General features: G+C 34.2%; 1 protein-coding gene across 2 annotated transcripts in view; it reads left to right on the top strand.

Annotated features, from left to right (window-relative positions):
• The window catches only part of L3MBTL4 (L3MBTL histone methyl-lysine binding protein 4), a 285,078-nt gene that overhangs the window by 54,960 nt on the left and 205,540 nt on the right, over positions 1–24,578 (top strand). For both annotated transcript variants that reach the window (XR_005649230.1, XM_039845772.1), the window contains exons 4-8: positions 3,933–4,037; positions 5,090–5,225; positions 7,048–7,139; positions 8,635–8,789; positions 9,900–9,976. Coding sequence is in view for 1 of the 2 variants with exons in the window: in XM_039845772.1 (XP_039701706.1) it covers positions 3,933–4,037; positions 5,090–5,225; positions 7,048–7,139; positions 8,635–8,789; positions 9,900–9,976 (565 nt within the window). In the remaining variant the exon portion in view is untranslated. The remainder of the gene's footprint in view (positions 1–3,932; positions 4,038–5,089; positions 5,226–7,047; positions 7,140–8,634; positions 8,790–9,899; positions 9,977–24,578) is intronic.

Below are 24,578 nucleotides of genomic sequence, written 5' to 3'. Positions count from 1 at the left end.
AAACTAGTTGAGTGACTTGAGAAAGTCTCCTAACCTCTCTGGGCTTGAGCTCATTTATCTGTAGAAGTTTTATTTAGGTCTATAGACTTTACTGTTTTTTATGACTGAATTTAGTGGGCTTATTGTTTGCTTTAAATGTGATTTCAGTTCCCTTTTTTCATCTAAAACATAATTTTGTAAATACAGCTATCAATTAGGTTCATTAAAATATAAGATTTTTAGAAAGGAAAAAACATTAAATCTTTTTTGAATAGACCATCCAACAGAAGAGATCGATGAAAGGCAGTGATATTTCTCACTAAATGTTGCCTTTAAGATTGTTAAAATAGAATGTTTTTCTTTGAAACCTTCAAAGAATGCTGTGGCTGTTTTAGCCACATAAGTGTTCCTTGCAACATTATACAAGGCTCCCGAATGTTCAATTGAAAAACCATTTTGAAATGCTGACAAGGGTAACATTGATCATCCTAACTCCTGGCTGTGAGTTATCACCAATCTCTTAAATTTATCATTCACCTGTAATAAGAAAGTATAGTCTGCTCAATATAATACTGGTCCCAATTCTGCACCTTTCAGTTTTGTTAAAACATAAAAAATGTTCTTTCAGTTTCCACAGCTTTTTAAATTTCCTTTCAGCAATATTAATATACTCCCTTTGCTTCATGGTCTCTTCTTTCCCTTTGCTTTCCTATAAATGCTGTAGGGCTATGTGTATGTGTGAGGTGCTTTTGAAGTTAACTGAGAAATTTCAAAGCCATGAACAGGAGGTAGTGACACGAAACTTGTTAAATAAATCTGCTGGAAAACAGAGTAGATGTGATAAGGCTGGGAGAGTTAAACACACACATGACATTTATTTTTGTAGAAATATTCCTGAGAAATCATTCATTCTCACCATTTCATTTTTGGGTTTTCTCATCTTTTAAGATTTTCCTTGGAAGCTTCTAAAATGATTTGTGAATGTAAGAAAGTTTTTAATGACATTTTACAAGCCAACTCATAAACAATTTTAAAACCATTTCATTTTCATATAAAAAAAGGCATGTGCCCAAGTATAGACGGTTGAATAAACTATGGTACCTGCCCACAGCGAAGTGCGGTGCAGCTATGAAAAAAGAATGTGACCAGTCGCTGTGACCTGAGATGGAGCGGTGTCCAGGAGACATCAGGAAGTGAAAACAGCCTGTATAGTATGTTACCTTTAGTTAGAGGAAAGGGAAAATTAAGAAAAAAATCGTAAACACAACTGCTTATTTTTACAAAGAGAAATCCTGGAAGGATAAACCAGAAGAGAGTGAAGCTGCTCACACACAAGAGGTGGAGCAAGTGGATGGGATGCGCGGAGGAGAAACATGTCTTCGAGCTCCTTCGTGTATTGTTTTAACTTTGGAAGCATGTTAACATTCTACATATTAAAATATAAAATTCAATCTTTAAGAACTGAGAGCAAATTGAAACAAACTCCACTGTATTTCAAATGAATGCCATAACTGCACTGAAAAAAGAAAAAAAGAATGAATCCAAGTAGTTTTTAACTATTTGCCGTATTCGTGGATGGCAGCATAGGGAGGGAAAATTGCGAACAAATCTTGAATTGTATAGGTTTTAATTATAGTAGTGTGGGTGAAACCATTCTGCAATTATAACAGATACAGGATTTAGCACATGAGTAAATGTGTTGACCTTGTTTTAGAGGGGAAATATAAATATGGATGGAAGAAGGCAGTATAAACCCTTTGGGAATGGATGGGAATAAAATGAATCTGCTTGAACTTATGATTTATTAAAATGTATATGTATGCATATATTAAAATGTATATGTATGCATATATGTATATACATTTATACATGTTTATGTATGTATATGTGTGTCCTTTATATAACTGTATCGTGAAGGAATTGGACAACACTGTAATTGTGTGATCAAAATTAACATCACCAATGAGGAAACACACGAATATCATGTGACTCCACATGTGGAATCCTGAGGACACATTATCACCCATGTAGTAGACTGGTAAAAAAATGTGTAACCTGAATCTAATCATGAGAAAACATGAGACAAATCCAAAATGAGGAACTTTCTATTTTAATAAAATGGAGGAGTGGAAAGAGTATGTTCTTTAAAAATGTCAATGTTATAAAAGATAAAGAAATGTTACAGAAAATGTTCCAGGTTAAAGAATACTAAAGAGACATGTCAACTAAATTTAATATCTGACCCTAGACTGAATCCTATTCTGGATGGGGAAAATTTTTATAAAGTTCATTGCTGGATAAATAGGAAAAATGGCAATATGAATAGAAGATTAGTTACAGTGTTATAAAAATGTTAAATTTACAGAAACTGATAAATGAGCTATTTTTTAATGTAATAGAATGTTCCTATTCTCATGGAAAATATACTACTCTTATGGGAACATATTTAGTACTTAGGGTTAAAAGGCCCTTGAACAATTCAGAAAAAAAATCACGTGTACATGTATATGTATATTTGTATCTATATATCCGTTTCTGCATACACACAGACATATGAGAGAGGAAGCAGATGGAAATGATAAAACAAATGAGGTAGAACATTATAATTAAATCTAAGCAAAGGCTATAAGTATTCTCTGTACTATTTCATTCTTGCAACTTTTCTTTAAGTTTGACATTATTTTTAAGTGAAAATATTTTCAAAAGAATAAATTTTACTCTAAAATAGGCATTTATATGTTAAGCAGTAATAAATAGTAATAACTGATTAAAAAGTAGCTGTTAAACTAGGTTTTAATCATCATTTTCCATTAGTATATACGTTTATTTGTAATTAGGAATAAATTGACTAGTAATGCTAAATCTGCTTGAAAGACAGACACTTTCTGTCTGTAAATTTGCTAATTGGAAATTTACTAATTGCTAATACTAATTCAGCAAGGCTATGAGAAATAAGACCACTATTTTCTTTATTTATTAAAGAAAATAATAATGGGAACAAATTAGGAAGTCTATTATGAAATCGATTCCATTTACAATGGCGATAAGCATTAAAAGGTGCACAGAAATAAGTATAACAAAGCATTTTTGAAGTCTATGAAAATTTAGAAAACCTCTTGGACAGAGAAAATAATTAGATTAAATGGAGAGGGAACTAGTTCCTGAATTGTAAAACTCAATATGATAAAGACTAAGACTGCCCTATAATGATAGAAAGACTTTCTATAATGATAGAAAGACTCATTATAAACAAATAAGAAAATGTGATATAGACATATTAGCCAATGAACAGAATAAAAAGGCCAGAAGTAGACCCACAAGTATGTATAACAGAAAAATCTTTTCAGATCAAATGACTATTCCAAAATTTTTGTCGAATACTTTGCTTTCCATATGAAAGAAATAGACCCCTACCTCACACCACAGAAAAAATCAATTCCAGTTGCATTGTAGATTTAAATGTGAAGAACAAAAGTTTTAAAGGAGCACTAGGAGAATATCTGTGTGACTTCATGTTGCAAGGGATTTCATAGACTAGATGTACAAACTGCACAAGAAATAATTGACATATTTTACAAAGTTAAAAAAAACTCCTTTGCAACAAAGGAGGGCCAAGTCACAGACTGGAAATAGATCATCGTTATAACCAACAAAAGATTGTCTCCAGAGTATAGGAAGAGCTCCTTCAAATCATTAAGGAAAAATGGGCAAAAGGAATAAATTAGGAGTTCACAGGATATACTGTTTTATAGATGAACTATTTCAAAACACATAAAAATGATCTAACCATCTTTGAAGGCCAAATATTGAGCAGTCTTCTGTCTTTAGCTATATTCATAAACTTCCAAACTGGTACAGTAAGTTCTTGATTGTATGCATGGCCACACCAACTGTTTTAATATCACATTGTGAAGATATTTCAGTGGCTAATGTTATATTATGAAATCTCATAGGATCAGTCCTTTCCGGAGCACGAAAATGGTTTCCAGGTTGGAATGAGATTAGAAGGCATTGACCCCCGACATCCATCTGTATTTTGTGTGCTTTCTGTAGCTGAGGTAAGAGATGGTGTTATTGTCTTGGGCTAATTAATTGCACAGTGATAGAAGAGAATTTTCTAGAGAATAATGAATTTGAGTACTTTACAATATAAACAAGTTCCAGTACATTATAGATTTATTTTAGTCAGTGATGGGTGAAATATGTTTCTTAATGAATTCTTTTTCTTCTGAAGATTAGCTTTCTAATAAATTCTTCATCACTAGCAGTGACTCTTGATTTAACTGGTAAATAGTTTTCACCTGGGGTTGATAACAATCAGTGAATCCCACAGTGTTGCATTTGTCTATTAAAAGAGACATAATTATTCAAGTTTTAGCTGAACTAATGAGAAATGCACATGAAAAATATCCATGCATATGAATGATATATTTACATAAATACATACATTTTATGAAGATTATATAGAGTGAAGAGCCATTGATGAAAGTAAATGGCTTATAAAATGTGATATTTACTAAACATTTTATATTAGGTTGATAAAACACTTGTACGTTTTTAATAACATCAAAGATAGAAACACTGTGCACTTAATTTACTGATTGATTATAGTTATTAAACTTATATAGCATGTCTAGAGGTATTTTTCTCAGACTGTTTTATTAATTCCTTTATTGAGTATGGTAGATTTATATGTTAGAGTCGAAATAAGACCATACCTATTTTGGTTTCACTCTATATTTTAGCTTACTTTGTCTTAGGATATGAATTCAAGCCAGACAGTAGGAGATGGGGTTTCTGAAAGGAATATTTGACACTTATTGAAATAATAAACTCATCAATTAATGGACATGTAAATTGACCTCAGATTCCTAGACTTACTACAAGGGTTCCTTTTTTGCAGAAAAAAATTCTAGGTACTTGAAAGACAGTGTATTTTGTCTTATTCACATGTCATCTGTAAATTTGTTCTGTTATACAAACACATTTGAATGAGAGGATTGGTTCATATATGTTGACGGCACTGACAGAATATATGAACATTTTGTTAATTTTGTGTATACTTCAAGTGCATGACACAGCGAACAATTGCAAACATTCCATTTTGCAGGTGTGTGGTTACCGTCTAAGGCTTCATTTTGATGGTTATTTAAGCTGCTACGATTTTTGGACCAATGCTGGTTCCCCTGACATTCATCCTGTAGGATGGTGTGAAAAAACCAAGCATGAATTGCACATCCCTAAGGGTAAGCCAGGATGGAAAGAGAGTCAGTTGTTATTTCAGTTTTATTTTAACAACATTTCATGAAATAATAAAAAGAGAGCCTGGTGTGAATTGATTTCCAGAATGAAAGTTTGATTTACAAAATGCAGTAGGTCTGCAAGAATACCATTCTTAGAAATAAATGTCTTTAAAAGAAAAGCATCAATGACTGTTTAAGTCAGATATTCTGATAAGGTACCTAGGGCAGAAATAAAACCTTATGAGAACATTTTATTTTACATAAAATTTATTAAACCTTATGATAAATCAATAAACTAATGTTTAAATCGAAATGAAACATATCAATTGGTGATACTATACATGAAGAAACTTGATTCACTATCATTTGTTTAAATGGAGAATAGGGAACTATGAAAGAGAAAACAATTTCGCTGTTTTCTTTTGATGGGAAATAACATTTTTATCTTTGTTTTTTGTTATGTGCTAGAGGAATCTGAGGCTGGCAAATGTGACTGAAGCCTTTCTTATTTGTTGGGTGCTAGTGAGGTGAGGATTTGACCAGCTGAGATGCCAGTGGACCCGTTTCTTTGCACAGTAAACATCTATATAAGATCTAAGGTCTCCTGCTTAGATATTAGACTATTTGATGATTGTGGACACTTCTGGAGTCGGTATATAGTCATTTTATGCTTAGTAACCACCTCAGGGTATCCTTTGGGATCTGTCCCTGAGATTAATGACAGAGTTCCTTAAGATTGCTGGATTTCATGGAAGTTGATAACAGGCCACAGGCTCATTCATTCAGTAGGTATTTATAGAGTCCTTACTCTGTGCAGGCACTGGAGATATAGCACTACATAAAATAAACCGTCTCTGCCTTCATGGGGCTTTCATTCTAGAAGGGAGAAAAATGACGAGCAAAGATAAAAATTGTTTCAGACAGTGGCAGAGTGGGAGGACTGAGAGTGTCACAGGATACTCTTTGACTTAACATGGTGAAGAAAGGCCTGAGAAGGTGACATCTGACATATGTGGATGAAATGAGAAAACAATGTGGCTACCTGGATAAGAGTGGTTGTCAAAGAGAAAAACAAGAGTAAATGCCCCGGGGCCAGAGTGTACTTGGTGTAGTTGAGGAATCACAAGGAGATGAATGTGGCTGGAACAAAGAAGCAAGGGCAAGAAGGTAGGGGATGAAGTTGGAGATGTAACTTTGGCCTTGAAGATATGCAAGGTGTTTGACATTTATTTTAAGTGTAACACTCATAAAATATTATTGAGTCCATTTTATTTGGGCCCAGCACCCTGTGAGCCACTTTAGGGCACATGGATGGGAGGATAAGGCATTTTTTTTTTTAAATGGGAACCTGTAAAGATATGGATCAGAAAGCTGGAGGTACCAAATAGTCTCTGGATTGTGAAGGTGTTTCTATAATTTACACCAAGTGTCTGGCACCCTGGATTGTTTCATCTCTAATGGTCTTGGTGACATGGGCCTCTTCAGGAGTGATGACAACCTCAGGAACTTTTGTCTCTTCTCTTTGCCCATTTTGGAAAGTCTTAATGGGAGACAAGACACCCATCAAGCCACCATGGTACCAATTCCATATTCTAATCAATTTAAAAAGTTTGTGGGGCATGAAATGCATGGTGAGAAATCACACTCAACAATTTTGAATTTCACACATTAAAAAACATTGAAAGATCTAGAGATTTTAATTTAAATCTTTCATGGTCTGCTAAAGGACATTGAATTTATGGCAGAAGATTGAATAAGAATTGTGTATTTGATATGCACATAGTTATATCATGTGGGTATCTTGAGTAATCCATTTTTTTCTTAGGTTATAGAAAAGATAAATTTGTTTGGATGGATTATTTGAAGGCCTGCAAATTGCAAAATGCTCCCAAGAAATTATTCAGAAACAGAAGTTCTGTAAGTATTTTCTGCCTCAGTATAAATTAGATTTTTTCCCTGGAGCTAAAATTTTTAAAATATGAAATTTTATCTTTTGAGAATCTTTTGCTTCTTATTGATTTTTCTCACTTAATTTGTCAGTTTCCTATGGGTATATCTTTTTTACCCTTTTAAACATATAATTAAATACTTTCATTAGATGGAGAGAGTTGAAAGCTTTATATTTAAAGTCTGCTAAAGTTTAAAATGCCTTTTAGGGGTTTTTTTTGTTTGTTTGTTTGTTTGTTTGTTTTTTCCCAGTGCTTCCAGTTAGGTAGTCATTTAAACTTAGTTTTGGTGTTTTTGAGACCAGTAGATAATCCCAGGTAGACTTTGAATGTACTCAGCCTAGTTGGATATATGTGTAATGAGAATGAAGGTGACATTTCATACAGACTCAAGGAGTGTATGAAGATTTGGGTAGAGCGCACTTATGCTACCTGTGCACCCAGCAACCTAACAAGTCATTAGGAGAGAGTGAAGATAAGTTGTAGCTCTAAGTCCCTCTCTGGGCCCAGCAGTGAGGCCACAATCAGGAAAAGGGGTTAGGAAGCCTAGAGTCAGAGGTCAGTCCTGCCATCTGTGGGCTGTGTCCCTGTGTAGGACACTCACCCAGCTTCTCCAAGCTTCAGTGTCTTGATCTTGAAATCTATGTTATACAACTTCTTGATGTGATTCATAGAATTGCATCAAGGAAACAAATGTGAAATTGCTTTTAAAAATGTAATGTGCTAAAGGAAAACAGAAATCAGGGTTTCATGTTAATCATAGAGAAAAAAACCTCTTCTAGTCCCCAGATATATTGTATGGATACTTCCTGAATCCCAGGACTAGCTAATTATAGCTTTCCAAAAGTGGGGCTTGTCATTGTAATATTACTGTAAATCATAGTCCTTAGTATTTTTTAATACTAAAAATATGTGCAGATACTATAAAAAGCATTTAGATTTTTTCAACTCTGACTTCTTTGTGGATTAGTGCCTATGTTCCTTAAATATTGTGAAAGCCACTATTCACTTCTGATCAAAGTAAATGATAATTTTGCCACTAAAGAGCATATATCTCTATTACTTTTTCAAATAATGGTATTTGGAAACTATTCAAAGCCTTTGGGGAGGAGAGGAAATTATACTGCCGTATTCAGTAAACATCGTATTTTAAAATTAATACAAAATACTCTAAGAACTGAAGAGTTTGGAAAATGACAATGATAAGGGAAGAAAAACTGATCTGGGCAAAGAAAAAGAAAAGCCCAATGTAAAAGCTGATTTCCTGGGTCTTTGTTCTAAATATAAACTTCCTAACAGTTTGCTGGAATATTTTTACTGGCATTTGCTAGCATCATTCAAGAGAGTAAGTGTTGATACCCTATAGACTTTTCTGATGCTAAACATCATAGAAGTTTTGACAGTGGCTCACTCCTGTTTGGTGTTCTTGTTTCTTTTTGTGCCTCTTTCTTCTGATGCTGTGTTAGAATGGGCCAATGCCTAAAGAATTTCAGGTTGGAATGAAGCTGGAGGCCATCGACAGGAAGAACCCTTCTTTGGTGTGTGTGGCAACCATAGCAGATACTGTTGAAGATCGCTTACTAGTGCATTTTGACAATTGGGATGATAGTTACGATTACTGGTGAGACACCAATGTGTATTTTATTTTCTTGTGTTCATGTTTGCTGTTAAGAATTTCTTTTCATTCAAGCACTGTTGCTGTTCTTATTGTTTTTAAAGTTATGAACATCAGGAATTTAGTGGGTGTCTTTTCACTACTTTCTCTTCTGCATGAATTGTTGAATTAAAGAGCCTGAGAAACTTCCTTCATTCCATGAGAGGTTACCTAATGAGGCCTCCCTCATATGAAATAATATGACCAGTTCAGGGCACTTCACTATATTTTGTCTAGTTTGTAAGGGAAACATTTTTGTGAAGAGCAAGTTAAGAACTTGCAGTATATTTTTCCTGAAAACTGTTGAACTCACCTGTCATATTCTTAAAAGAGAAGATTCAGGGAGAATGAAGTGAAATATTTGAAAGCCCGTGGGGAGCAGAGAAAATCTATGCTATAATACCATTAAACTAACATTGCACGAGTTAAAAGGGTTTTCTGGGCAAAAAACAGAAATATGGAAGAAGGCATGGCAAAAATCATTTTTGCTGTCTTTCTTCACAGTGTGTCCTGAATAACCAGCAAGTCCCAGCCTGAGGCTGTGGTTCTTCATGTGCATGAATGAAGGGGACTCTGTTTTCTTCCTTGAACCAAGAAGAAGAGTATAGAATAATTGTCATATGTGTCTTAGGTGGAATAGCCTGTGTTCTTTGAAGAGGAGAGGGAACAAGTATGCAGTCCATATATATGGAGTCTGATTGGGCTGTCCTATTAAAATTTGGACTGGCCTATTAATATTTTCCTTGCTGCTAGCAAGAAGTGATAGAAGAGGTTTATTAAAATGTTCACTCTTTGGAGATGTCGCTGGCAGTTCAGATCCTAGTCAAATACATTTTTTGTGTGTGCTTTTAAATTTCAAGAAGATTATGTAAAAGAGAAGTTTGCTTACTCAGTTTATAAAATACAGTACTAAAAAATCGTTCTTATTCATTCTAGCTGTAAAATAATATTTTAGCTGTGAAGTAGTATCTTCCATGGTATCCTTTAATTAATAAGCAGAATGTTCATTACTCTTTGATTTTTTTTTCCTCTGACATTGAGTAAAATGGGATCTAAAATAGAATCCTGTTTCTGCAGGTGTAATGTAAATAGTCCTTATGTCCAGCCAGTTGGTTGGTGTCAGGAAAATGGAAGAACTCTGATAGCACCTCAAGGTGAGTGGCCATTCTTGTTTTCATTTACATAAGCCATATTTCAATACAAAGTATATGATGTAAATACTGTACAAGGTTCTGTACCACCATGTGACCTATATATCTGCAATCTCTGTGTTCTTCCTCATAACAATAACAGACTTGTTTATAAAGATGAATTGAGCACCATTAAAAAAAATTGCTAAAATATTTTATCCAACAAAATGAGTATCATTGCTGTGGATCAGCATTTAAAACAAGCTATTTATAGCTACATAATTTATCTTATAACTTACGTTAATTCATTAATTGAACCATAAAATTATTAAATATACTTTACTTTGGAGTTCAGTGTAAGAAGTGTAGAAATCTAAGAAGTGAGAGTTAATAGTGAGTCTCCAGACTTGCCAGGCCCCTTCACCAAGCCAATTTAATGATAGGTAAGCACTGAACTTGAGACTCTTTTTAGTTATATTTTTCTTATTACAGAAGTATTAAGAACTACTTTAGAGATTTGCTCTATCAAATCCATGTTTTTTTTTTCATTTTAAAATGAATTAGATATAGTGGCTGTGTAATCTTAACATTTTTAAAACAATATTCTGAGAGAAACCTATTTTCTTTCAATAAAAAATATATAGAAGATAAAGTAGGGATTATGCCATTTTAAACAGAGCAGATGTTTACCTTTTAATTTGAATGATTCTGGAATTTTGCTGTTTTTTAAATCTTTTCTCCCCTTAAGTATAGGGAAATATCAGGATTTCTCATCAATTTCTTGAGTTCAGTGAAAAAAGTCCAAGATTTAAAAACAACAAACAAGCCAAACAAAACAAAATAAACAAAAATCCCACAACCTACTCAAAAATATAGTCTTGAAAAGTTTTATAAAAATATGTAGTATCTTCTCCAATTCTGATGCACAGATTTAGACTTGTTTATCATATTTTTCTGTAAAATTGGCTAATGCTCACTTTAGATGATGTTCTTTATGATGAGGTGAAATGTTAGTCAGATCTCGGAATATGTGGTCTGAGTGGTTGTGCCTAAAGATACTGCACAGGCTCTTTTCCATTTTCCTCTGGTGAAATAACTTCTCTGCTGCTTGCAACTTGTTCTCACTAACTTCATGGATAAACTCAGTTTTTATGTCCATCACCCCTATCTGTTTGTGCTGTGTGAGTCTGGTAATAGTGTATGCAGCACATTAAGAATTGAAGGTCCAGAATCCTTCCATCATTAACATACACAAAGGATTGAGGAGAACAAACCTCCTGCACCCCAGATGAGGCCGAGGCTTAAGGGCCTGGTTGGATGTGAATGGAAGACTATTTAGTTTAAAAAGTAGCAACGCAATTCAATCCAGACTTTTGGTTTTCACTGTAGAATTAATTGCTTATGTAAATATTCTCACCATGCTGAAATCTGAGTGATAGTTTTAACCAGACTAACTTAGTAATAGAAATTTTCTACTATGAGGTCAGATTATCTTCACTAGGAGTTAATTTTAAAATTCTGAAGAGATTTTTGTCCTGATATACAATGTTTAAATTAGAATCTTACAATTAACCTACCCCTAACCTCTCACACTTATTAGTATTCCTTTTACAAATTAAAAAGTGTTTTTATAGACTAAAATACTGGCCATCCAGCCCTAATTCATATAAAAATACATTGTTTCTCTGTAGTATATTCTTTATCCACTCTTTTTTTCTATAATTCATATGCTATCATTTTCATCATTTAGTGTACATTTAGTACTTTTTAGTGTAAATTGTTTAGTGTAAATTCAATGGTTGTTAGTATATTCATAAGGTTGTGCAACCATCATCACTTTTTATTGCCAGAGATTTTTATTACTCTCAAAAGAATATCATACCCCGCCCCCAGCACCTGTTAATAGTTACTCCTCATTCTCCTCTCCCTCTCAGGTGATGGAAAACACTAATCTACTCTATGTTTCTATGGATTTGACTATTCTGGACACTGCATGTAAATAGAATCATAGTCTGGCTGCATTCACTTAGCATAATGTTTTCAGCATGTATCAGTACTTCATTCCTTTTTATTTACAAATAATGTTTCAGTGTATGGATATACTATCTTTTGATCATGTATTCATTAGTTTAAGGGCATTTGGTTTTCATCTTTTGACTTTATGAATAATGCTATTATGAACTTTATTGTTTATTTCTCTTGGGTATAATGCTAGAATGACTGAGTCCTGAGGTAACTCTGTGTTTGAGGGATTGCCAAACAGTTTTTAAAAGTGGCTACATATTTTTTTACATTTCCAATAGCAGTGTATGAAAATTCTAATTTCCCTACATCCTTACCAACACATTTTACTGTCTATCTTTTTAATTACGGCCATCCCACTGGTGTGAAGCAGTATCTCTTTATGGTTTTGATATGCATTTCTGTAACGATAAATGATGTTGAACATCTTACCATGTGGTATTGGCCATTTGTACATATTGTTTTGAGAAATATTTATTCAAATCCTTTGTCCATTTTTAAAATTTGGTGCTATTTTTATTGTTTGTTTATTATTTAAGATTATTATTTAAATATTATATCAATTTACTATTCTTTATTAACATAAGAGTTTAAAAATATATTCTGGATATTAAACCCATATTGTATAAGTGATTAGCAAATGTTTTCTTCCATTTTATAGATTGTATTTTCACATTTTTGACAATGCCCTTTGATGTACAGTAGTTTTAAATTTTGAAGAACTCCTGTTTTTATAGTTTTAGCTCTTATATTTGAGGGTGATCCATTTTGATTTAATTTTTGTATATGAAGTGAAGTAGAGATTTACCTACATTCTTTTGCGGCTGGTTATCCAATTCTCCCAGTACCATTTGTTAAAGAAACTGCTTTTTCCCATCAAATGGTCTTGACGCCATTGTCGAAAATCAATTGGCCATAGATATTTAGATTTATTTCTAGACTCTCAATTCTATTATATGCCTATCATTATTCCTTTATCACAGTTTTTTTTAAGTTATTTTTTAGAAAAATTTTAAGTTCAGAGCACAATGCATGGTCTCCCCTGTTATCAGAATCCACCACTACAGTAGTACATTTGTTATAATTGTTGAACTGACATTGACACATGGTTATCACCCATTCTGTAGGTTTGACAAATGTATAATGACATGTGTCCATCATTGTGGTATCATACAGAGTATTTTCACTGCCCCCAAATCCTCTGTTGTCTGCCTAGTCATCTCTCCCACCCCCGTAAGCCCCTGGCAACCATTGATCTTTTTGCTCTCTCCATAGTTTGCCTTTTGCAGAGTGCCATATAGTTGGAATCATACAGTATGTAACCTTTTCAGATTGGCTTCTATTAAGTAGTAATATACATTTAAGTTTCCTTCATGTTTTCTTCTGCCTTGAGAGCTTATTTCTTTTTAGTGCTGGATAATATTCCATTGTCTCTATGTACCACAGTTTGTTTATCCATTCACCTACTGAAGGACCTCTTGGTTGTTTCCAAGTTTTGGCAATTATAAGTAAACCTGCTGTAAACATTCATTTGCAGATTTTAGTGTGGACATAAGTTTTTAGCTTTTTGGGTAGATATCAAGGAGCATAATTGCTAGATCATATGGTAAGAGTATGTTTAGTTTTGTCAAGAAACAGCCAAACTGTCCTCCAAAGTGGCTGTACCATTTTACATTCCTACCAGAAGTGAATGAGAGTTTCTGTTGCTCCACATCCTCACCCGCAGTTGGTATTGTCAGTGTTTTGGATTTTCAACATTGTAATAAGTGTGTAGTGGTAACGTTGTTTTAATTTGCATCTTCCTGATGACATGTTTATTTGCCATCTGTAAATCTTCTTTGGTGAGGTGTCTGTTAAGATTTTTGGCCTATTTTTAAATTAGGTTGTTGATTTTACTATTTTCGAGCTTTAAGAATTCTTTGTATATTTTGAATTAGTCCTTCATTGTATTTTGCAAATGTTTTCTCCCAGTCTTTTCATTCTCTCGACAATGTCTTTAACAGAGAAGGGATTTTTAATTTTAATGAAGTCCAGCATATAAATTTCTTTGATGAATTATACCTTTGGTGTCATATTAAAAAGTTAGCACCAAACCCAGAATTATCTAGGTTTTTTTCCTATATTATCTTTTAGGAGATTTATAGTTTTGCATTTTACATTTTAGATCTGTGATCCATTTTGAGCTAATTTTTGTGAAGAGAGTAAAGTCTCTGTTTAGATCATTGTTTTGCATGTGAATGTCCAGTTGTTCCAGCACTATTTGTTAAGATTACCTTTACTCCATTGTATTTCTTTGTTCCATTGTCAAAGATCAGTTGACTGTATTTATATGGGTCTATTTCTAGGCTCTCTATTCTGTTTCATTGATCTATTTGTCTATTCTTTTACCAATACTATACTGTCTTACTTACTGTTGCTGTATAGTGAGACTCAGACCATGGATAATGCCAGTCCTCCAATTTGTTGTTCTCTTTTGATATTGTGTGAACCATTCTGAGTTTTTTGCTTCTCTACATAAACTTTGGAATCAGTTTGTCAATATCCATAAAATAACTTTCTGGGATTTTAATTGGGCTTGCAGTGAATCTATAGATCAAGTTGAGAAGAACTGCCATCCTGGCAGTATTGAGTTTTCCTATCCACGAGACATGGACTATCTATTTAGTTCTTTCATTTATTTCAGCAATTTCGTAGTTTCCTTTTATAAATCTTGTACATATTTTGTTAGGTATTATATTTATTTCATTATTTTGGGTGCCAACGTAAATGGTATTATGTTTTAATTTAAAATTTCACTTCTTCATTGCTGATATATAAAAAAGCAATTTAATTTTATACATTAACCTTGTGTCCTGCAATTTTGTTGCAATTGCTTATTAGGTCCAGGAATTTTATGTCGATTCGTTTAGATATTCTACACAGTCATCTGTGAACAAAGTTTTATTTCTTCCTTCCCAATCATTATTCCTTTTATTTTTTTTTCTTGTGTTATTGCACGAAACTCCTTGTTTTGATTACTGTAGCTTTGTAGTCAGTTTTGAAATGTGGAAGTGTGAATCCTCCAACTTTGTTTTTCTTTTTCAAGATTATTTTAGCTATCTGTGACCCCTTGCAGTTCCATATGAATTTGAGGATTGGCTTTTTTATTTCTGGAGGAATACTATTGGGATTATGATAAGGGTTGCGCCAAATCTGTAGATCGTTTTAAGAAGTGTTGCCTTCTTAACAATATTGAATTTTCCAGTTCATGAACATGGGATGTCTTTATTCTTTTTTTTAATTACTGTCAGCTGTGTTTTTTAGTTTGCAGTGTACAAGTCTTTTATCTCCTTGGTTAAATTTATTTCTAGATATTTTATTCTTTTGGACGCTATTGTAAATGGAGTTGTTTTATTTATTTCCATTTGGAAATATTTATTTCTGGCATAAAGAAATGCAGCTGATTTTGTACCCTGCACTTTTACTGAAATTGTTTATTAGCTCTAGTAGGTTTTTTGTTTGAATTCTATATAAAATTAGACAATCTATTAAAAGAGCAAAGTTCAAAGATTCAAATTTCCAATTTGAAGACTGTTAATTTTGTTTCCTGACTTATTGTTCTGGGTAGGAATTACAGTATAATGTTGAATAGCTGTATAAAAGCTGGCATCCCAATCTTAGGGTGGAAAGATTTTGGTTTCTCATCACTGAGTATGATGTTAGCTCTGTTTTTTTGTTTTTGTTTTTGTTTTTTAATAAATGCCCTGTTTCATGCTAAGAGTTTCCTTCTATTTCTAGTTTTGTAAGTGTTTTTATCAGGAAAGAGTGTTGACTTTTGTCAAATGCTTTTTCTGCATCTATTGAGATGATCATGTGGGAGATGTTTTTCTTTTTTGTTTCATGATGTATAACCTTTTTAATGAGCTATTGGGTTCAGTTGGCTATTATTTTGTTGTGGAGTTTTGTATATATGTTCATAAGGTATATGAGTATGTAGTTTTATCTTTATATCTTTGGTCTGTTTTCATGCTATTATAAATGAAATTTTCTTAATTTCATCTTTGGATCATTCATTGCTAATATGTAGAAATACTTTATTTTTGTATATCGGTTTTATATTCTGAACTTTGCTGAACTTGTGTACTAGCTCTAATATTTTTGTGTATGTGTGTAGATTCCTTGATATTCTCTATATGCAAAATTATGTCATCTGTAAGTAGAGATACTTTCACTTTTTCCTTTCCATTCTAGATCCCTTTTATTTTTCCCACTTTATCTGGCTGTACCTTCCATTGTTAAATACTAGAGGCAATGTCAGATATCTTTTTCTTGTTCCTGATTTTAGGAGAATGCTCAATCTTTCCACATTAAGTATGATTTTTGCTGTGGTTTTTGTAGATGCCTTTTATTTGAGGAAGTTTCCTTCAATTCATATTTTGTCTTATCATTAAAGTATAGTCCTTTATTCTTTGAATATTGTGTTATTATATTGATTGCTTTTTGTACATTGAACCAATCCTATATTCCTGAGATAAATCTCAAAAGTCTGTGTGTGTGTGTGTGTGTGTTTGTGTATGTGTGTGTGTCTGTATGTGTCTGTGTGTGTGTGTATTTTGGACATGTTGCTGGGCTTGGTTGGCTAATATTTTTTGGGCAATTCAGTGTTTATGCTCATAATTTTGTCTACTCTTTTAAAATATTTTTATTCCTAATAAAGTATCTAAGGCTGCTCTGAGTGCTAAGGAAAAACAGGATGAATAACATGTCAAAAAGTTTAGTTATTTTAGAATGTTCAGTCACAGTATAATTACTTGTCTTTATAGTTGAGGGACTCAACTATGTCATAAAGGGGTTCCCTCCTGTGGTGTTGCAGGGGGTTGCCCCTTCATCGTGGCCTTTGTTTAACCCCCCAGGACACTTTCCACTGATATGGTGATATGTAAAATGGAAATACAAGTAGATCAGCCACTTAATCAAGGTATGAACATGAGAGTGGAGTGTAATGAAAATATATGTAAAGGAACTGTGAACAAAAATTGGGTAAAGGCAATTAAAGTTTAGCATAAACAAAATTGCTTAAAGCTTGTGATGAGTTATGATCATTCAGATCTGTATGTTTGTATGAAAACATGAGAGCACTAAAGATAATAGGTCCCTATTAACTGCATAAGAAAGAAAAGGTGTGAAACCATGGACTGTAGTAGGGGCCCTGAGGCAGGATAAATAGAATGCTATGTACTCAGGTAGTTCACAAATGGGAATTTAAACATGAGATTTTAAAAGGAAAGTAAACCAGCTCACATAATGTTCAGATATTCTCTCTCTTATTATAAGTCTGGAGCTAGAACTGTTTGGTGGTGGTATATATTTTGTATTTTTATGTGTCTATTTTTAGTTTAAAATATAGGAAAAGATAAGAAATAAACATTGTTTGAATTGTTTCTGTTATTAATTTGGCCTCAAAATTTGTTAGCTGTAGTTATTTTACTTAAGGTGAATTTATATTTTAGACATCAGTTAGGCCTGTAGATTTTTACATTAAATTTTAGTTTATAGTTATAATTACATTATTGCCAGAAAAAAATGTATTTGCTATATTCATCATAACGCGCGTGTATGTGAGAAAGAGAGCAATTAAAATGCTTGAAAGTAGAGCAGCATGTGTTGATCTGTATAGATGCCCCTGGTGTGTACTCAGGTTCTTATAAATTCCACATTAAAGAGCATCTATAGAGATAAAAATAAAGGCCAGTTTTTAAAACATGTTAATTATAAAATGTAAAGGTGCTTTTCACTGATATAAATTTAATTCAAGGTGTTACAAATTCTATTCAGTATATTTCTAGAGAGGACTAAAAAATATGGCGGGGGCTTCTATTCCTCAGAAGCAATCTGCTGAAATTTTAGCTGAAGTTACAAAACGACAAAAACGTGTTAGGTAGATGTATAGAAAACCCTAATAATATGAATCTTAGCATTTGAAGAAGGATGCTGCTCTCCAGAAGGGTTGTTGGGCCTCTGGAAATCTTGATTTTCGTTCAGAGATGGGCAGTTCAGGAAAGAATCACTTCCTCACAGATAGGGGTAAATCTGATCTGATCTTTGTTAAGTAAAATCTCTTAGTAGCATAGTTTTAGATGGTACATCATATAGCCAACTCTATATAGTTAAAAATTATATCTATTAAAAATATTAAAGATTTGTCAGCTGAAAGTTACATTTTTTGCTTTTTCAGTTCTTTTGAATGTTAATTGCTATTTTAAAAGTAACTCAGATTGATTTGTTTGTATATGAAATTTCCAGTACTCTATATTGCAGTGTTTCTGGAAGTGGCTTGTTTACTAGGTAAAACAATATTGCAAGACTATTTTATCAGGTCTTCCGTGTGTGAAGATCTGTCCTGTAATTGATGACAGGAGCCTCTACCTCAGCAAGCCTCCCGCTCAAACTGAGCAGGTGGACAGGAAGCCCCATGGAACCATGATGGCTATCAGGGCTTGTCTGACTGACACTGAGACCACATCTCCTAGGAAGGGTGACAGTCCAGCATAGAGTGCCTCTCCAAATGCAGGTTGAAGCACAGACTGCATCTAAACTTAAATTCAATTCAGCAAACATCTCCATAGTGACTTCTGTGTTTATAGAAGGGGAGAACCAAATAAATAAAACAGAATGCTTGCCCTGGAAGAAGGGATCTATTTATGTTTTTGTGAAAGCTTTATTGAGATATAATTCATACACTATAGGATTAATGCATCTGCTTATAGTGTACAATTCACATTTTTTAAACGTATTTACAGAGTTGTATAAGCATGACCTCAGTCAATTTTGGAATGTTTCCATCACCGCCCCCTCCTCCAAAGAAACTCTGAACCATTTAGCTATTATCTCCCAATCTTCCATTCCCTCCAGCCTTTATTAACCATTAATCTACTTCCTGTTTTTATAGATTTGCCTATTCTGAATATTTCATGTAAACAGAATCATATAATAGGTGTTCTTTTCTATCTGGCTTCTTTTGCTTAGCATGACTTTAGAGTTCATAGATGTTGTAGCATGTGTTAGCATATTATTTCTTTTTATTTCCAAATGTTACTTCATCATATAGGTAAACCACAATTTGTTTATCCATCGGTTAATGGGGATTTGGATGGTTTATTTTGAATAATGCTGCTATGAATCTTTGTAAATGAGTGTTTCTATGAACATGTATTCAGTTCTCTAGAGTATATACTTAGGAGTGGAATTGCTGGATCATATAGTAATCCTAAGTTTAACTTGCTTAGTAATTGCCAGACTCTTTGCTACGGGAAGTGCACCATTTTATATTCCCATCAGCAGCATGTGAGAGTTACAATTTCTCTATATCCTTGCTAACACTTGTTGACTGTGTTTTTGTTTATAGCCATCATATTGAATGTAAAGTAGATTCTTATTTTGGGATCTTGTTTTTCTTGAATGACCTGTATATATGACTTCACACATTTATCTGTTCTCATTGCAACTTCGTGAAGTTTTTGTCAATTATTTCAATTTCGTAGTTGAAAAACTGAGGTCCAGAGAGATTGGGTAACTGGCCCTGGACCTCTCAGGTGGAGTGTCGGGGATTTGGTGGCAGGCCTGTTAGTTGACTTCAGGAACTCCTTTGCCCTCATGCTGCTTGAAGTACTATTCAGGGGCTTCTGATTCTGATAAAAGGGAAACTTTTAGTGGAGTGCTGGGAACACTGGAGAGGGAGCTGTGAATTCCAACTTAGTACGTGGAAGTCTTGACAATGGAAGCAGTGTTTGCATTAGTCTTTGAAGGATATGCAAAATTTTAACTGAGATATGGGGTGAAAGATAATATTGAATAGAAAGAACAGTACACACAGAAGCAAGATAACAGGAAGTTCCTGGCAAACTTAAGAGTTACAGACATGAGTAATGTGCTGGGCTGCAGGGTAGGATGGAGGAAAATGGGGGGTGTGAGGTGAGAAGCGACTTAGAACATTAGACCCAGACTGATTTGTGATTGGCCGTGTAAATATTTTTACTTTACTGAAAATTTGAAATCATTTTAAAGATATAGAAGAGTGCAATAACCAAAACATATACATACAAACACACAGAAATAAACACAAGAAAACAAAACTCTCTCTTGCCAAATCATTTGAGATTAAGTTGCCAAAATAAAAGTTTTGCCAGTCATCCATTAATATCCTCTAAGAAAAAACCAAATAAGCAGAGAGAAAAAGAAACATTTAATCCAGAATCACCTTGTGTTTTCTTGTCATATCTCTTTAGTGTTCTTCAGTATGCTGTAGTTCTTCAGTCTTTGCTTGACTTTTACGAACTTGACACTTTTGAAGAGTACAGGCCATGCTTCTCATTTTGGGTTTGTCTGGTATTTTCTCAGGAGTGGATGCAGATTATAAACCTGGGGAAGACTATTCCAGAAACAATGCTGTGTTCTCACTGCATCCTCTTAAGTGGTGCATGATTTCAGGCTGTCCCTTTCTTGTTAATGTTAAGTTTGGTACTTGCTTAAAGTGGTGTTGCCAAGTGTGTCCACTGTAAAATTATTGTTTTTCCTTTTGTAATTAATATATATTTGATGGAGAGTTATTTTAAGGTTCTATAAACATTTTATTCCTCATTATTCACCCACTAGTTTTTAGCAAGTATTGATGTTCATTAGACACATAAGTTATTAGTATGTTTGCCAAATGATGATTTTTTAATTTCACTATTCCTTCTATATTTAATAGTTGATTTATGCTTCCTTAAAATTTATTTATTCTGTTTTTTCACCCAAAGTAGTATGAAATCATAAGTTCCTATTTTATTTGTGCTCTATTCCGTTTCTATCATTATGTAGGATGTTGCGGGAGCGGGGGAGGGGGTGGGCGGTTGGGATACAAAGGTTGGTGAGCGCTTCCTTGAGCTCAGAGAACCAAAAGTCTACCAGGGACTGTTTGATGAGTTTATAAATAACATGTACATGACAGCAAGGAAATTAGTCAGTGAGGTAACACCTGGCCAGAAAAAACAAGTGCTTCATGGAGAAAATGATGGTGTACTTCTCTGTAACAAATTATTACAAACTTAGTGGCCTAATACAACACGTTTGTTATATTTCTGGACGTCAGGAGTCTAAATGGATTTCACTTATGTTTTAACTATTAAGGAATTAGTAGAATGGTAGATTGAGGCTATTTTATGAAAGATCTTTAAAAGCCAAAATGAGGAGTGTATAGTCAAATCTCTGTTGTAACTATGTTTAGGGAGTACATATTTGTCAGTAGTAGACTAGATTAGAAAGGTGGAATGGAAAGACCATTTGGGAGATTCATGATACGTGAAAATAGGGGTATGGGCCTTTACCAGGGTTGTGGGAAGGGGGCTAGGAAGAGGTGAGATATTTTAGGATTGCTGCTTACTTGATTTGACAAGTGACTGACTAAGAAGATATGTATAAGCTCTTTATTTAGAGTTTCTTCTGGTCTGGAGGGCTCTGTGAATTGATGGGCAAGGAAAATAAATTTGGTTCTTGACTTTGCAAGGCTTTCTTATTTTTGTAAATATCATGTTCTACAGTAAATGAATTTTTATGTGAAAGCCAAAAGCCACCTGAAGCGAGAAAAAAATTAAACTTGCATATTTTGCTAACTGTGGGATAATTTTCCTTTGTCATTTGATACAGTATGCAATATTATTTTATGTTATGTGTCTGTGCCTCAGGTAGAGATTCTACCATAGTTCCCATAGGATATTACTGTGATTCCATCAATAGCTAATTTTGCCGCTGTAGCACATAATATCGTTATCTTTCCCTTGTTCTTTAACTTGATTACAAATTATATCACCATTTCCCCCAGGCATCTCACAGAGAATGAATTTCCAACACAGTTTATAGACACATTCTAAAAGGATAGTGTTCTCTTTCTCTGTGAAGGGTGCTCAGTCAGCTAAATTTTACTGTTTATGAATCAAAAGTTTATTTTACCTTTGAATTCTTACACATAATCATCCATGAAGTGAAGCTGTGGACTTCTTATAAGTTAAGCTTATTTAAATAAAAGTTAATTATATTTTTATTATAAGTCTGTAAGAAATGTGTAAAATATAAAATGTTGCAATAAACAAATTAAAATATTAATCCACTACTGATACAGCTAACCATTATTATTGTCATTTATTTTTCCAATTATCTTGTCTTTTCACTTGACGTATAGATGTAACTTAAAAATTAGAATTGCGATCTTAGTGTTTATACTACTTTTGTAGCCCTTTCCCCTCTCCTACTTGAAAATATAATTTTCTTTAAATAGTCTTTGAGAACCTAGCTATTAATGACTGCATAATTCTGCTTATGTAATTGTTTCTGGAGGAAAAGTGATGGAAGTTGCTGTTATAAGAAGAGCCTGTAACCAATCTAATACTTAAGTAGGTCTTTCTTACGTGGAACAGCTGAGTATTACATTTGCCTTGTATAGATGCCACAAATCAAATGACTTCCTTTTGCACTACCTAGTCGTCAATGCTATTTGAAACAGCCAGTGTTGATATAGGAGTATCAACTTGTTCTAGTGATACCTCTGATACCACTAGCACCAGCAAGCAAACAAGTTTACATCAGAGTTCTATTCAGTATTTTGAAACTAGACCAGTATCATTTGGCTCATACCTCTGTCATTCTTGAAGACCACAGTATTAAAGACAAACTTCTCAAGAAATACATTTACTTCACTCAAGAAATGTTTTCCAACTACGTGTTAGGTACTGTTGTAGGCTCAGAGGAAATAGCAGTGAAGTTAACAAACACACTTCTATCATAAGGCAACTTATGTTCGTGCAGAGTGAGAGAAACAATAAACATGTAAAATATATAATGCATTAGATGGTGATAAGTGCTATGGAGAAAAATAAGGCAGGCAGTGAGTTTAGAAAGGGCACATATATTCAGGCATGTGTGGGGGGCTGGTGGGGGTGGGGTGGGGGTTCTCTAATTGTCCAGGGAGTTCAAGGAAGGACTTACCAAGAATGTGACTTTTGAGCAATGACTTAAAGGAGGTAAGGTGAGGAGTCTGGAGGGTCCGCAGAGAGAACTTTCCTGTCCTGGTGAAGGAACAGCAAATGCAAGAACTTGGAGAGCGAGGAAGTCAGCTTTGTTCTAGTGAGAGCAGGAGTGGAGCAAAAGGGAGATGAGGTCAGGGTAGTAATGGACCATGTTGTGTCAGGGCCTGCAGGACTTGCTTTGTCCCTGTGTGTTATAGACAGCCATTGGAATAACATGACTTAGGTATGTTTTCACTTGCATTTAACTTGCTTTGACCTTAAGTTTCTCCATTTTTTGTACCCACCCCATATTTACATTCTAAATACTTTTTCTTGACAATAAGTTATTTCAACTCAAAGCTTTGGAATTGACCATCTACCCCAGCTTTTTCACATAGGTCTTCCTCTGTTGCCTCTCTTAAGACCTCCATTTCCCTGAGCCAATAAAGGAGACAGCACATTTCACCATATCCCAAGTAGTCCTACTGAGTTTCCTAAGACAGCTTTTATCTATTTAGAAGGGCCCTCCTCCCTGAGGGCTCAAGCTCTTCTACTCTACCACACCTTATTCCTCTTCTTGCTATCATCTAGTTGCCTTCTAGTTATTCTCTAACATTAATTGAAGATGTTTGTCACCGGATCTTCCTCTTCTAGAGAACTGCCAGGACCATGGGAAAATCCAGGGGCTGCCTGGTTGATGCCCTGCTTTGTAGTTCATTGGTCCCGTTGTCTGACCCTTTTTTTTTTGTTTGGTTCAGCCATCTATGCTCATAGCCACAGCTAGGGCTTCATTTTTCTCCAAGGTATTGTTCAACTCTGAAGTTTTAAACTCTAAGTAGTGTGGAATGAAGTAAGGCATGAATAAATGGGTTTACATATATGGCACAGTCTCCAATCCAGCTGTTTATGTTCCTGCCTCTCACCCTCACAGTACCACACCTTTGCCTCCAGGGGTAGCTCAAACTCTCTCTCAGTCCTGAGACCAAGAAGGATAAACCGCCTCGAATCATGGATGCTCTGAGTTAGAATACTAAGGGGAAGCAGTGATGGAGTAAGGCATAATTGTTCAAATCCCATTTTTTCTGCTTCCTAACTGTGTAACACTTGGCAAGCTGCTCAAGCTCTCTGAGCCTCACCTATAAAATGAGGATTAAAAGATGTACCTCCCAGGTATATAGGAGGAATAAATGACTTCATGTAAATGGAGTGCTCAGTACTGTGCTTACCAATAAAGGGAATCCAATTAGAGTTGCTTTTCTTTGAGACAAGTGAAAAGGTTAAAGGCTGCTCTTGTCTCATGGGGTGTGGCCTCATGTTTCCTTCTTATTTCAAGTAGGAATTTAAACTTTTGAAAAGCTTCTCTCTACTGGCAATTTATCCCAAAGATTTGAAAACTCATATCCGAAAAGATATTTGCACACCAATGTTCATAGCAGCATTATTCACAGTGGCCAGGACATGGAAGCAACTGAAGTGTCCTATGATAGATGATTGGCTAAAGAAGCTGTGGTACATATATGCCATGGAATATTACTCAGCCATAAGAAGAGATGAAATAGTACCATTTGTGACAACATGAATGGACC

This window comes from Pteropus medius, unplaced genomic scaffold (genome assembly GCF_902729225.1).
Source record: "Pteropus medius unplaced genomic scaffold, Ma_sr-lr_union100, whole genome shotgun sequence".
NCBI lineage: Eukaryota > Metazoa > Chordata > Mammalia > Chiroptera > Pteropodidae > Pteropus > Pteropus medius.
This window is presented reverse-complemented; position numbering and strand designations above follow the sequence as displayed.